This window comes from Arachis ipaensis, chromosome B3 (genome assembly GCF_059453495.1).
Source record: "Arachis ipaensis isolate K30076 ecotype BB chromosome B3, ASM5945349v1, whole genome shotgun sequence".
In the NCBI taxonomy this organism is placed as follows: domain Eukaryota; kingdom Viridiplantae; phylum Streptophyta; class Magnoliopsida; order Fabales; family Fabaceae; genus Arachis; species Arachis ipaensis.
In genome coordinates this window covers 143,303,358-143,317,948 of record NC_142438.1, presented here as the reverse complement: position 1 = coordinate 143,317,948, position 14,591 = coordinate 143,303,358, and the positions used below count along the sequence as shown (strand labels likewise).

Genomic DNA, 14,591 nt, shown 5'->3' with positions numbered 1-14,591 from the left:
TTTAGCGAAATGTCGAACTCGGATGTAGAACCTGATGAGACATCAAGATTTGGACTAAGCTAAAAGCATAAGGTGCGGCTCCTTCATTTTTTGTTATATTGCATATGGATGGCTACAATAGATCTAAACATGATAAAGATACCAAAAAAGACAGCTAACAAATTCATTTTCTGTCCAAATATAATTATCTCTGATAATTGTAAATGTACAAGATTCTTAAGGCGGAGTTAAGGCCCTATCCTTCAACAAACACTCTGCAGCTCTCCTCCCAGAGACCAAAGCGCCATCAAACGTGGCAGACGTCAAATAGTCACCGCAAACATACAAACCGGACTCAATTCTCGGGTTCTTACTAAGATCCGTGGGCGGGCACTGATTGGGTTGGGCAAAACCGACCCGGTAAGTCCTCAAGTACTTCCACTCACGAACCACTCTCTCTCCAAACCAACCCGAGAGCTCTTGGACCACCTTATTCGCTAGTTCATCATCAGTCTCACCCTCAAATAGCCCAATCAGAGATACTGAAATCAGAGCCTTATCGGGTGGTCCATATGATGGAGCCACGTTGGTCGCAAAGAACATGTTATTCACAATCCCCTTACCCGACCCATTCAGAAACAGAACCGGATCACTAACCGGTATCTCATCCGAGTTCGCACTAAAATAAATACAGACCGTGCTACGGGCCGGTTTTTTCGAAACCGGACCGTTCCTTCCCGCCAATAACTGAGCCGCTACCGGTTCTTCAACCGCCACGATAACACCAAGCTCGCTAGTCAAAACCTCGCCGCTCTGCAACCTCACGCTAGGCAATTCGACGCCGTCGATTTCGACAGAAACGGCCTTCGAGTTCAGGAGGACTGAGCCGGACGGCAACCTGGCTGCTAGCTGCTCCGGAATCGCCGATATGCCGTTCGCAGGGATAGTGTTGTCCCCGAGGGCAAGGCACTTGAAGATGAAGTCAAACAAGCGCGACGTCGTTTGGAGCTCTCTATCAAAGAAGATTCCACCGAAGAAGGGGCGGAAGAATCGCCCGATAATTGAATCGGAAAATCCAAGCTTCTTCAGAAGTTCGATGGTGGGAACCTCCTCTGCGGATAGAATATCTTCATCAGATCTGGTGAGGACTCCAATTCGAGTGGATCCAATGAGGAGCTTATCGACGAGGGATCCGATTGGGTTGGCGAGGGACCTGGCGGAGTCCAAGAAGTGGCGGAGGGGGTCGGCGACGGTGTGAAACTGACCATCATAGAAGATACGGGCGCCGGAGTAGAACTTTTGGAGGTTGAGAGATTGATAGTCCAGTAGCTTCTGGGCTTCGGGGTAGGCGGTAATGAAGATTTGGAAGCCACGATCTAGGCGGAAGCCGTCGACAATGTCGGTGCGAACGCGGCCGCCGATGGCGTCGGAAGCTTCGAGGAGGAGGAAGGGGATGTTTTTGGAGTTGAGGTGGGTGGCAGCAGCGAGCCCGGCGAGTCCAGCGCCAATGACAATGACTCCGGTTTTGGGGAGGGACGGCGGTGATGGGGAGGAAGTGATGGGAGAGAGCTGTGAAGAGGATTGTGGAGTAAATCTGATTCGTTTGGGATAAAAAGAGAGGGAGATGAAGGGATTGGAGCAAGGGAGGGAGAGGGGGAGGGTGATGATAGTCATCGGCGTTGGATAAGGTTTTTCTTTGCTTCTTTCTGTTCTTGTGATGGTGATGCAGCCATGTATATTTTACGTGGACCAGGGCTTACTACCAATTCCAGACAATGACTAGAGATCATAGTATCTATCACTTCGGGCAAACCTAAACTTTTGTCACAATTTACAGATACAGATATCACTTCTAATATTTGGGAATACCATAAAAATCCCATCTCACAATCACCTCCATCAACTGATCAACCTTTTATCTTCCTGATATGGGTTTTCTTGGATGCAAAGCATTAATATACAGTGACAAGAAATACATTCCATCAAACAACAAATTTTATTACCTGGCTACCACCACCAAATCCAAAAGTGAATAATGAATATCATCTCAGTATCTATAACAATCATATAATGATGCCACATGCTATACTAGGAGTCGCAATTGAAACTTCCCTTAATTTTGGTCTACTTACAATAAGATGGGAGAATTATTAATTCTGTCAAGGAAACAAGGGAAGAAGTACTCACTCAATTAAACTAGACCATGCGATCAATCCTATCAGGGGATCATTAACAGTCACCACAGTTTAACAAATCAATGCAGCCGACCAAAAATTGTATTGGTTTAGAACTGGGAAAAAAGGGGGAAAATTGTCAAAAGAAGTAGAAAAATATGGTATTAAAGTTGTGTATCTAAGGAGGCGGTGCAGAAGTATCTTTAATCGGAGAGGAGGCATTTTATCAATTAATTCCCTTTTTGCAAAGTTCCACAAACACCGGCAGTCTCCGTTTAGCAGCATGGCCATAGAGAACACTAGAAATATATGAATCAACTTCTTCCTTTGATGCAGCTATATCAGAACCAAGGAAAACAATCATGCCATCATCCAGAGGTGACCAGTCACTCAAAGTGTTCGGGTAGGCATGGGCAAGGGTTCGGGGAGGCTCAGGTTTGACTGGTGAAGCTGGTTGGGATGTTGTGCCTAAACATTCAGCTGCTGCATTGTGATGTTGAACAGTCCGGCTATTTGAGCCATATGCGTCTGATCCTGCACTCAAAGAAGACTTGCCAGCCTGTGCCTGCAAAATCCAATAAGTAATTGCGAATTAGGTGTTTACAAGGGACATGGTGACATACATCTTCCGAATTTTGATTATTTACCTCGAGTTTGGCCTTCATGGAGAGACGAGTTTGATGAACCTCTTCTTTTTCATATCCAGACTGCAAAATTGTTGCATCAAGTGATTAAACATCAAATACAGGCAATTAATTTTCACTGACACTTAATCAGAAAGGCGTTCTATTCCCCCTGTCAGCAGAGGGGCATATGCTGGAAGTCGACAATAAAGTGCAGTTAGTTAGATGCCCTTTACCTTTCTTATATCACGACCTATTGAATTTGGGTAAAGTGGTGGTTTACGATGATGGTACTTGGGCATCATTGTTTGGGATTGAAATGTAATTATGTAATTATGTTGTATCAAAAAATTGAGATGCAATACAGAGAGCAAATTGATAGAAGCCGGTGCCAAACTCTTCGGGATAAATGTAGCAGATTCCTCAGGTAGAACTTATTCCTGAAGGACGACAGAATTTAAGGGGAAGTAGGATTTTGACATTTGTGCTAGTAAGAACAACACAATCAAATATTACTGGTTAACCAAAACACATATCCAACAACAGCAACAACAAAAGATTTTGACTCTACCCGTTTGACAATCCCCACATCAAGAAAATAATCCAACAAATAGAAACCTACAGGGTTTGCATAATTTCAGATTCGGTAACTCAATAGAAGTTATGATAAATCCAACACATTTTTGTAAAAAACGCCAATCACCCATCCTATAACTGAAATTACAGTTTCTTTAAACTCTTGCCTCATCTCCGCAAGAATATTCAAGAAATTATTAAATTTTCAAGGCAGCTATGATAGTACGGGATTGCAAACTGGTTTAGAAGTTTCTGGATTCTCAGCCAAGTAACAGGTAAAGTTACCCTAAGATTAAGAACTTCCCATTTATACCCATCACAACCAAGACGCAAACTCTTCACATGATCGAATTATATACAAAATTGGAGCAACTAACATACCTCGCAATCTTGAGAGGAACCAAATCACCTTGTATAACTTTTTAACACCGCTGAAACTCTTTATTTTGAACCAAGCTCATAAAAGACTTGCCCAATAAGTCAAAGAACTATTGTCAACCAGGACTTCCAAGTTCCTAGGTATAGATAGAATTTTCTTTTTGAGTCTAACCGAGTTCTACACTTGTTAGAATATTACTATCAAGCCATCCATCCATACGTAAAACCATAGGGAACGTGCAAATCAAATTCCTCATCTGTATGTGATAACTTTTGTTGTAGTCTTTTACTAGTTTTAGGCGTTTCTCCTTCGCAAACCACATGCATTAATAGCACTCACCGCTAAGCCTACCCTATATTTAATTTTGCAGAACACTAGCTTTTTATTAGCCTAACAAAACCATATAATATCATATTAGAGACCAAATACTAATAATAAATATATATAATAACAATCCAGGTCAAGATTTCAAAATTTTTATCTTTGAAGGAGCAAAACCAAAATAGACTGAATTACAAGGACTAAATTAAAATACACGATTGGAAAATGCAAGAGCTAAAGGCCAAATTTTCAATAGTACTCCAAAACCTAAACAAATTATGGATACTGAAAAAAAATGAATATTAGTCTCAGAAAATATCGTATAACCATTAATTTGTATAATTATGGCGCGAACCAACCTGGCTTTTGGCGTTACTGCGGCAGTTTCCTGATTCATCCCATGCTTTGTAACCCTCCGTTTTGAATGCGTTCTTCACCCACGGCGACGGTGAAGATGACGATGAGGAAGAGGAACCGCGCCCAGACGAAGATGAAGATCTTCCGCTTTTACCTCCCGACGTTGACCTAACGAGGATATCATCCATCACAAGAACTTCCTCGTCCACCTTCACAGGCGTTCTATACATCGGAGCGATCTCCAGGTTCTCCACTGAAGAAAGCGGCGAGAGCGACAACCTACTGCGTGGACCGTAACTGCTACTCCCCGAACTTTTTGAGGACTTGTACTTGCCGGAGCCGTACGTCGGAGAAGTGAAGGCATCGCCGCGAGTCACGGACTTGCCGGAGGGAGATCCGGCGAATAAGTATCGCGCAAGCGGCGAGCCGACATCGATGTTCTCGGCGAACGGTTGGACTTGGAGCCTTGGGCTCATCGTCAGAGATTGGAGGTAGCGTCCTCTCTGATCGTCCATCTCCTTCTGCAGCGGCGAAAGGTTTTCGTTTGAAGCCTTCACCTTCGAAGCCTTCATCTTGCCGCCGCTTCGCGCGCTTTCCATCGCTATTAATTCAAACTCGAAAAATCACGAAATCATTTCGATTCCTGCATTTGAACAACGAAAAATCACGAAATAGCAAAATCTGATTCAATTTTCCTCCTACGAAAATTCAACTCTCGTTTGGTTTTGCAGCAAATTAACTATTGATTATTTTCCCCCGGGAAATTGCCGGAAAGAAAAGAGAATCGAAGAAGGAGAATTGGAAAACAGAGAATCGGATAAAAAGGTTACATGCATAGTAAAGCGAGAAACCGTGGTGTTCTTCAGCAGAGAGAAAAAAAATGGAGTGCAGCGTAGAGGATGACAAAAAAGTTGTTGCCTTTCTGAGTTGGAGAACTCTGTTATCAGAGAAACCTCTAATTTATAGCTGCAAGGCTGCAACTGGGTTAGTTTCACAGGCTCACAGCTGTACTTTTAAGTGTCAAGGAAATAAGGTTAACTTACGAACAAATAAAAAGAACACTGGAGACTCGGGAACACAATAATTTAACTGCAGCAAATGCAGAGAATGATTCTGTTTGTGGCAGTGGATTTATGTGATTGGTTTTACAATGCCACCTTACATCGACGAATGAAAGCTAAAGTACAGATGAAGCGCTACAAAATAATAGCCTAATGGCTAACAATAATCAACACCCGAACTATACACCCCTTATTCAACAAGCAGCACAAACTTTATACACAATTCCATGATGGAAACCAACCCTACACCCTAAAATTTTCTACAACTTGCCTAGTCACCAGATCTCCCCCTTTATCTCAGATTCCATCAAGTGCGTTCTTGAGATTCCCTCCAAAATACAGCATGAGGTCTCCACCGTGGACCCTTCCCTCTGGCAGTTCAAAGCCTTTCCGCACGCCACTGCTACCGGCAGCAAAACCGTGGCTGTTTCTATCCTGCTCTGGCTTCTTGGAAGTAGTAAAAAGGTTTGGATAAGATGGTGATTTCATTGAAAGTGGAACTAGCACCTCCTTGGGTATGAGTTGCTGCCTTTTCGCTGGTGTTTCCATAGAATCATAGGAATCAGAGACAACGCTGACCCCTGAAGAAGAATTATTGTTATCAAAGCTGCTACAGACAGTGGAAGCAGAAGGAACAAGACCACGGAAAATTCCCGGAGCAATGAGACTTCCCTTGTTAGTTTCACGCTCTTGGACCAAGCTGCTGTGTGCAGCACAAAGCCCACTCTTTCCCCTTGCAAATTTCTCACATTTTCCATCTCCCCAGCTACATCTCTTTCCTCCACCATGTGCCTTGCAAAAATCTGTGCTCCCCTGTGCGCTCTTCCCGCATCCTTCAAACTTGCACCGCTTCCCTCCGCCATGCCTCACACAGCAATCAGTACGGCCACGTGCACTCTTGGTGCATCCTGCAACAGCACACCTCTTTCCACCACCATGAGCAACACAGAAGTTTGTGCCACCATGTACACTCTTTGGGCAAATACCACCACCATTGAAAAGGCAGCGTTTTCCTCCACCGTGTGCCTTGCACAATGGGGTGCTCCCTTCAGCACCTTTGGTACAACCTGCAAATGAGCAACGCTTCCCACCGCCATGTGCTTTGCAGAACAAGGTGCTCCCTTGTGCACCCTTGGTACATTCCTGGTACTGACAACGGCGTCCACCCCCATGAGAAATGCACAATCCAGCTTGCCCCTCAGCACTTCGGGTGCAACCATCTATCCTACATCTCTTGCCTCCTCCATGTCTAATGCAGAGTCCTGACTTACCACGCGCAGCTTTTGTACACCCTCCTGGAAACCCACAACGCCTACCCCCACCATGTGCTATGCAATAATCTGTCTTGCCCTCAGCACTTTTAGTACAGCCCAAGTGCTGGCACCTCCTCCCTCCGCCATGTGCCTTACAATAAGCAGTGCGGCTCTCAGCGCCTTTGTTGCATCCTGGTTTCTGACATCTTTGTCCACCCCCATGTCCGATACAAAGCCCTGAAGCACCTCGAGCTCCCTTTGTACAGCCAAAAAACCTACACCTCTTAGGATTGCTTGTTCGGATATCTGAAGTTATGCCTGTAGCCTGGAGACTAGATCCGTCTCCATGAGAGTAGGTGGTAGCACTAGATGTTTCCAGGGACAGCTGGTGATTTGTAGCAAGAATTAGTTCTTGAGGCTGCACCGAGCTTTTAACATTATCCATTCTTGGAGCTAAAAGAAGTGATGGCATATAACCACCTGATTTCTTTGCTGAGGTAGAACCCTCATCAACAACAGGAACCCTTGAAGTTGAATAATTATTTTCAGCAAATGTTTGGCTTGAAAAGTGTGACATATTTACATCAGCCTCAGTTGAACCTGAGCACTCCAACACGCTTGATGCCTCATTATTTCCACCAGAAAGACCAAGTTGAAGGATTGAATCACATTCAGATGGCATGTGCTGAGGGAAAGGGCTAGCTGAGTTTTTCTTCTTATTAAACCCCAAATTGTTGTAGTCATCGTCATATGCCATTGGGGTTGGGCCCAACCCCAGAACCAATCTGCAGCCATCATCAGAAGCATTTTGAAATTTCATCCCAAGATTGCTCTTTGTACATCTATAATTAGTCATGGTTTCTCCAAATCCAATGCCATTCAAGCATAATGTAGTATCACCGAAGTTATCATTTTTCCTAAGTTCAGCATCATAAGGAGATTGTGCAGCTTTCTTGTTTAAATCCATTATCCAGATGTCGTGTAATACAGCTAACAAAAGGTTGAGGTAGCAAAGCAGGTCACCACATAGCTACTAGAAAATCGACATACCTTCAGAAGTTTATCACTGGGAAAAGATATATCAACATACAGCCTCCGCCACTAACAAACCCAGATGTATCTGATCTATCCATTTTCGCAATATACAGGACAAAGTTCACAAATTCTTTCAATGAAGCTAATTCTGCCAAAAGTATCTTATAACGTCTCTTGGAAAGAAACCTTTAATAAGATTGGCTAGTACTGATGTCACGAGTTCTCTGGAGCTTAGCGTGCTCCTTCTGGACAAATCATTAAGCTTCATCAACCCTGACAAAGAAGGAAGACACAAGTCTTTGAGAATTAATGGCTAGGAGGAGATAGTTATTCTTTTAATAACCCAGTGAGACTTGGATAGCCCTTTCACCACCCTAACTATGCAGTCTGTTTATATGATCTAAAGTAAAACTGTAAAAGTCAAGTTTTTACACCTCACATCAATCATGAGTCCATTCTTACACAATGAGTTGACTATATTGATATGTTAAGAAAATGTGAAAACAGAAACGACCAATAGTAACAAGCAAGTATGAAATAAAAGCATCTTGATGTATAAAAACCAGGAATGAATTATGACAAGAACTAAAAACAAGAGGATAGGATCAGATTATAGACAAGGAAAGTTTTTTCATGTCATTAAAGTAGGACCTTAATTCTTTCAGGAAGACAAATATCAAATATATCTTTGCCTTGAAACAGACCAAAAAGAAAGAGGCAAATTGAAATTAATTAATGCTTCAAACAAAAACAAAACAAAAAGATAAGGAAACTGAAAACACCGTGAAGATTTCTCTGACCTTTGCCGATTTAATTGGTGAAAGATCCATTCCTGCCTTGTTTGTATGATGTTTCAAAGTAATAATAAAATCCTTCCGATATATGATTTTACTTTCAAAGCTTTCAATTCGCTTTTGAAATATATAAAGAAATGCTAAAGACCCCCTGCATGAAATTTGAGCATGAGTCATATCAAGCCACAGGCTAGAAAATCAATGGAAGAGAGTAGTCCTCTTGCAGCAAACGAAAACAAGCTTAGTATAACCAACACAGAACACACTAGCTACAAGGCTTCAACTACTTATTCAAGATATCGTAATAGTAAGATAGTTATACAACCAGCATGTATGTATGTAGTAATGAATAGTGCTCATAAAGAAGATGTTAGAAGTAGATCAAAACAAGAGATGCAGCAACAGGTAAGAAAAATTTGCAGCTTCCATGTAACAAAGCAGTAGATCCAAGATAACAAAATCACAAAAACAACACATCGCTTGGAATCTTAGAACCTTAGAACTAAGCTATTAAATAGGGAAAAGAAACAATTGAACCAAAAAGAAGTAACGTAAATCATTAAAAGAATAACCAAGTTGCCTCCATATTACCAACATAAAGAGAGAAAATTATTAATCAATTACATCAAGGACTAATTACTTATTCCAGAAATTCAATCATTAAACTTAATGATTAATGAGCAAGACACACAAAGAAAACACTAAAACTTCCAGAACCAAGTCTAGCAAATTCACCAACTAAGAACATAAGAATATGGAGAATAAGACTAATTAGTAAACAACAACTGCATCAAAAATGGTCCCCTAGCTCAAAAACCACAATCTGAATTACCAAAACCCAACAAACCAATTGCAAAGTAACATCACCTACCAAAGACAAGTTCAAATGTTCTGTAAAAAACAAAACTTAGCATAAGGATATGTGAAACCAGCTGGTAACAGCTCAGAAAAACAAATAAGAAGAAACCTTCACACGAGAAACAATAAGAAAGCCTTAACAGCACAGAAAACCAGCAATCCAATTATCACGTAGCAAACGAATTGCAAAAACAAAGTTGAAGATGGAATTAACGGAAATACATCAATGAAAGTAGAATCAGATTGAAAATATTACCCTAAGCGACCAGAATTCAAAAGAGAATAAGTTTCCAGATCTGGGAATCACTGAAGCCCCCCTCCAGTCTTCGAGACTAACGACCTATGAAGAAGAAAACCCACGGAACAGGAAGAAAGAAGATTACAGAGAGAAAGAGAAACTCGTTAAGTAAACAAAAAGTTGGGGGCGGCTCAATTTTCATCGCTCATTTTATTTTATTTTATTTTATTTTATTCTGTGGAAAGAGAAAAAGAAAAGAAATTCTTTGGTGACTGAGCAATGGGAAGGTGGGAAAAAATAAAATATCGAGGGTGTATTGAAATGACGAGAATGACCTCGGTGGCAAGTGGACGAGGACAGGCGTCACATGCTGGCGGGGCATGCAAACTTTTGGTTGAAAAGGATGCACCCTGAAATCCCGAAATTGCCACTGGAATGAGGGCTTGTGTGGACAGCGCGAAGGATGGTTTCGTCTTTCTCCTGTCTGTCCATTCTCGGGTTTTGTGTTTTGTCTTTCGCTAGTGGAAGCAGAAGCTGTCGTGGCGCGCTCGTGTCTACCAGCATAGAACAAAAGTTGCGGGTTGCTCCTCTGCGGAAACAGTGTTTTGGTGAGATAATCCTGACGGTTTTGATGATTTGGAAGTTTATAAAGTCAACTATTTACAAACCGAAATCTTTCTTAACTGTGAGGATTATTGTAGACGATTGCTATCACCTTAAACAGTGAGAATCTAGCTTGATGTGAGCTGGAGTTGATGACGTAACCATCAGGCTCGGCTTTTATTTTTAGCAGCTCGACTGAGCTTATTTGTTTGATCCAACTAGGACAATAATGCAAGAAAAATCTTTTACTTTATTATTTCTTTTATTGATTTTAGCTACCATATGTTTTAAAACTATATGTCAAAACCATGTGTCCTGTTAGTAGGCTAAATTCTTTAAATTAATTAAATTATAAATTTAATATGCATAATATATAGATTTGACTTACAAATATGATAGTTGGTAGAGTTTTTGTGCTTGGACGCTGAGACGCAAAGACCAACTAGAGTCTAGAGCAAGGTATTTAGAGGAAGAATAATAGGAAGATATCATTGACAAAAATTTAAGATTATTAAGCTTTTAAACGATCCAATAACTAATGAATATTGACTATGACTATGAGGATTCTTCTTACCTTACCTATAACCGTTGAAAAACTACCTCAGGTCCTCATCTGTCCCTATTGGTTCTCTTTTTTTATTTCACAAAACTGATTCACATTTACAACGTCATAAGGAAAGGAAAACAGGGGCGCGGAAAGAAAGGGTTTTAACAGCTCGTTTATGATTGCATTGTCTTTATACAAGGTCATTACTCATTAGTAGTTTTTTTTTCCTTTAAAAAGTAAAAGATAAAGCTCAATTGTATGTATTATTTTAGTATCTTTCGTAGTTTATCAAATTTGTTTTTTGTTTAGTCTATTGTTTTGCATGAACAAACTTTATCGTTTGTATTCATATATAGCCGCTGGCAGGTGAAATTTATAGTAGAGTTAATATAAAATTGATCTAGTCGCTTGGATTAATTTTATGGACTTCAATTTCAATGCTTACGTCTTGTCATGTCACATAAGATAAAAATAATATATGAAAATATTATGTACTTTTATGGAATATACTAATAAATATAGTCATATAGGTATGATATGATAAAATTTTAAACTAATTTTTAAATATAGCTTATCAAAAGTCATAACAATTATGTTTGATAAATTAAAATAAAAATAGAGTTTAGTAAGTATAAAATTACAAAAATTGTATTTATTAGTAAAAATATTTTAGAATTTTGTTAGGTAATCAACTAGAGATCCAATTAATTTCTGCAAAATCTTAATAGATTAGACCTAAAAATTTAAATTATCAAAAAATCATTTATCCAATTACCTAATTTTTATCCTAATTATCCTAATTAATTTAAAAAATCATCGTTTTACCTAATGTCCAGTTTTCACCATCGCGTTTCACTTCTCTACTTCCATACCGTTGGCTAGCTTTCTCTGCATAGCGGCGATTTCCGCATCTCTCCCCTTAGTCGTCTTTTCTCTCACAACTAACTTGAATCAGCGTCGTCCAATGCTTCGGCAGAAAAGACGCTGCCGTTGCACTCGAGGAAGCCATCCACGTCGACTGTGATGGTACTTGCTGCCACCTCTGCTTCGGACCCTTATCAAAGATGCCGCCGCAGATTCGTCTTCTTTAGTAGATCTGTCAATGCTCCGCCTCCTTCAGCATTCATCGCGTCGACGTGAAAGCCATCACTATCGCCAAGACGTGTGGACCGTGTCCTCCATATCCGTCGCATGCCGCTGCTCTACTACCACCTAATTCGTCTCTGGATATGTCTTATTAATACGTTGGATGTGTCTTCTTATGCGTGTGTCTTTTTAACAAAAGTGTCTTCACGAAGTGTCTTTTTATACATATGTCTTATAATGGAGGTGTGTTTGGGGATGTAGAATTTTTGTTCGCAGCTTTGGGATGCGGCCGAACTTGTGGGGTGAAGGTGCGTGCGATCTCGATGACAATCCCGTTGCGCGCAAACTTCTGTCGCTAGCTGATGACAGCATCAATGGCGTCATGGAGGGCGTTGGGTGCTTTTCCGAATGCATTATGGTGGGCGTTGGGGGCGGCTTCCGGTTGGTAAAACGGTCGGGATGCGAGGGGTGGATGTCAACAATGACGGATCCAGAAAATTTTGATAGTGGGGACGAAATATATATAACATAATAATTTTTATAATAAAAATATTATACTTACATAAAAATTAGCTATCAAATTATCTACTATGAATTTGTGTATAAATATATATATTATTTAATTTATTTTCAATATATATTTTGTATTTCAAGATTTATTTTGTATAAGTAATTTTTTTTTATGTATACGTAACATAATTGTTGGTATAATTATATTTTGTTATTATAAAATATGATTACTCTTCAGAATATTTAATTATAAATTAAAAAACTAAAATAGTAATTGAAATAATAACATATAATTTAAATTTTTACTTTTTATATTTTATATTTTATATTTTATATTTTAAAAAATTTGAATAAATTTTTATTGACAATATAATCAAAATGGCATGTATTTTTAGACTTATTGCAATTTTTAAGGAGCATATTGGTTTATTAAACCTACAAATTAAAGGGAAAAGAAGGTGTGAAAAGAGACGAACAAAAAAATATAAAATAAATAAATGAATAAAAAGATAAGTAGACTGTAGACACAACATTTTTTGTAAACTACAGAAAGGTTTTATTTAACCATATTTAATATGAATAATTCTCCACGTACAAGCGTTCTTTTATACAAGTTTTTATAAGTCATTTATATTAACGCGCTTTGAACTGTTACTACACGTTTTCACTGCACCTTCTTCTTCTTCTTGTTGCATGTTCTTCTTCCTCTTCTTCTTCTTTTTCTTTACTTTCGTTTCTTGCCTTCTCTTTCTCCTTCTTCATTTACGTGCTTTTCTCTCTGTTTTCTTTCTTTGTTATTCTCGATTTCCATTGTTTTTTGACATCAAGCTCTGAAATCGTTTTTGAAGAAGAAGAAGTAGCAGAAGATGAGAAGGAGAAAGAGAAAGAGTTTTGAATTATGCATAAGGTGTACTTCAACGAATTTTGGGTGTATTTCTTAAATCCTTTTGGTGTATTTTTGTAATCCTTTTGGGTGTATTTCTGTAATCGTTTGGGTGTATTTCTGTAATCCTTTGGGTGTATTTCTGAAGTTCCATTATCTTCAAATTTGACAAAAAACTCGTTTTCATTAAGGAAGAAGAAGAAGAGTCGTTCATAATGCATGGTGAGTAGTGTGCTTTGGAAACAGGAAATGGTTGAATAACGTGCGTTTATTTACTCTTGAATGTGGGAGTATAATGCGTGTGTTTTATTGGGCTTGTGCCAACTTGTAAGGCTTGTAAGCCAAAAAGACTTGTATGTGTAGCATGCCTAATTTAATATATATAACTAAAGGTGAAAATTCATGTGAAATCGATTTCACATGAAGTTGATAGTTGAAAGTCGTTAGATGAAAATTTAGTCGAATCAGCCAAATCATCTAACGGCTTTCAGTTATCAACTTCACGTGAAGTCGACTGCACCTGCATTTCTACCATAACTAAATTACATAATATTTTTTATAAACAATTCATTATTTAATTTTGTTTGATATTCTAACAAGTACTTAATGATAAATGCAATTAAAATAATATAAAAGTATAAAACATTAATTTCCTTGCACTAATAATTAATAATGAAATTAATTTTACATTATTGTGTATATATGTATTATAAAAATTAAGAAAATAACTAACATGACAGCAATGATCTGCCTTCTTTTCGGTTAAAAGTTAAAACTAGTGACACCACAATTCTCTTTATTTCATTCTACATGCACATAAAATTAGTTTACCTCCCATTAAAAAAGTATAAAAATTTATGCACCACAAGTTCATTGCTGTCGTCCAAAACAAGCAATTTCATCTAAATTTAATTTATATATGAATTATTTAGTATTTAGTATATTACTAGATAACAAAACTCTGCCCAAGCATGACGATCACCCGTCACCATCACCGTCCCAACGGCTTAAATTCCCATTGGTGAGAAGCAATTTCTGTATTATTAATTTATTATAGATTTTAGGTTTTGGACGAGTTTTTCTTCTTATATATTCCAAACGTCACCTAACAATTTATAGAAGCCAAGCCAAATATTAATAATAAGGACCAGCCACGCCACTAAAACAACGACAACCACTCTTCGCCGCCAGTTCGCTGCATCCAACAGCCATACCAAACAAAACGCTGCTGCACTAAAATTTTCCCCGTATTGTAATAAACGGCAGAGCCACGTGGCGTGTCCCCATTCGCCAAACAGCTGCAAATCTTAATCA

At 39.1% G+C, this 14,591-nt stretch overlaps 3 protein-coding genes across 4 annotated transcripts; all 3 read right to left on the bottom strand.

Annotated features, from left to right (window-relative positions):
• Nucleotides 1-55: 55 nt before the first annotated feature.
• LOC107634735 (FAD/NAD(P)-binding oxidoreductase family protein) lies at nucleotides 56-1,838 on the bottom strand. The gene has a single exon (XM_016338157.3). It carries the CDS (start codon nucleotides 1,651-1,653, stop codon nucleotides 217-219), a length of 1,437 nt encoding a protein of 478 aa, XP_016193643.1. The 5' UTR covers nucleotides 1,654-1,838; the 3' UTR covers nucleotides 56-216.
• Nucleotides 1,839-1,956: 118 nt separating this feature from the next.
• On the bottom strand, nucleotides 1,957-5,351 carry LOC107631615 (uncharacterized). 2 transcript variants are annotated; one of them, XM_088508485.1, is made up of 5 exons: nucleotides 5,240-5,351; nucleotides 4,412-5,052; nucleotides 2,801-2,860; nucleotides 2,454-2,718; nucleotides 1,957-2,175 (listed from the first exon to the last, which is right to left on the bottom strand). In XM_088508485.1, the coding sequence occupies exons 2-5, from the start codon at nucleotides 5,006-5,008 to the stop codon at nucleotides 2,171-2,173; spliced, it is 927 nt and encodes a 308-aa protein (XP_088364611.1). In that variant the 5' UTR covers nucleotides 5,009-5,052; nucleotides 5,240-5,351; the 3' UTR covers nucleotides 1,957-2,170. The 2 variants fall into 2 exon arrangements, with proteins under 2 accessions (XP_088364611.1, XP_016190590.1); XM_016335104.3 differs by having other exon boundaries at nucleotides 1,957-2,718.
• A 124-nt stretch (nucleotides 5,352-5,475) lies between these two features.
• LOC107631614 (loricrin-like protein) lies at nucleotides 5,476-9,922 on the bottom strand. Its single transcript, XM_016335103.3, has 3 exons — nucleotides 9,667-9,922; nucleotides 8,559-8,703; nucleotides 5,476-8,031 (listed from the first exon to the last, which is right to left on the bottom strand). The coding sequence occupies exon 3, from the start codon at nucleotides 7,688-7,690 to the stop codon at nucleotides 5,768-5,770; it is 1,923 nt and encodes a 640-aa protein (XP_016190589.1). The 5' UTR covers nucleotides 7,691-8,031; nucleotides 8,559-8,703; nucleotides 9,667-9,922; the 3' UTR covers nucleotides 5,476-5,767.
• Between the last annotated feature and the right edge of the window lie 4,669 nt (nucleotides 9,923-14,591).

Bases quoted from the DNA above. Each gene is read 5' to 3' on its own strand.
- LOC107634735 (XM_016338157.3), bottom strand. From the start codon at position 1,653: ATGACTATCATCACCCTCCCCCTCTCCCTCCCTTGCTCCAATCCCTTC.
- LOC107631615 (XM_016335104.3), bottom strand. From the start codon at position 5,008: ATGGAAAGCGCGCGAAGCGGCGGCAAGATGAAGGCTTCGAAGGTGAAG. The intron at 2,861-4,411 runs GTTGGTTCGCGC...ACAATTTTGCAG, and splicing joins GCAGTAACGCCAAAAGCCAG to TCTGGATATGAAAAAGAAGA. The intron at 2,719-2,800 runs GTAAATAATCAA...TGGATTTTGCAG, and splicing joins CCATGAAGGCCAAACTCGAG to GCACAGGCTGGCAAGTCTTC.
- LOC107631614 (XM_016335103.3), bottom strand. From the start codon at position 7,690: ATGGATTTAAACAAGAAAGCTGCACAATCTCCTTATGATGCTGAACTT.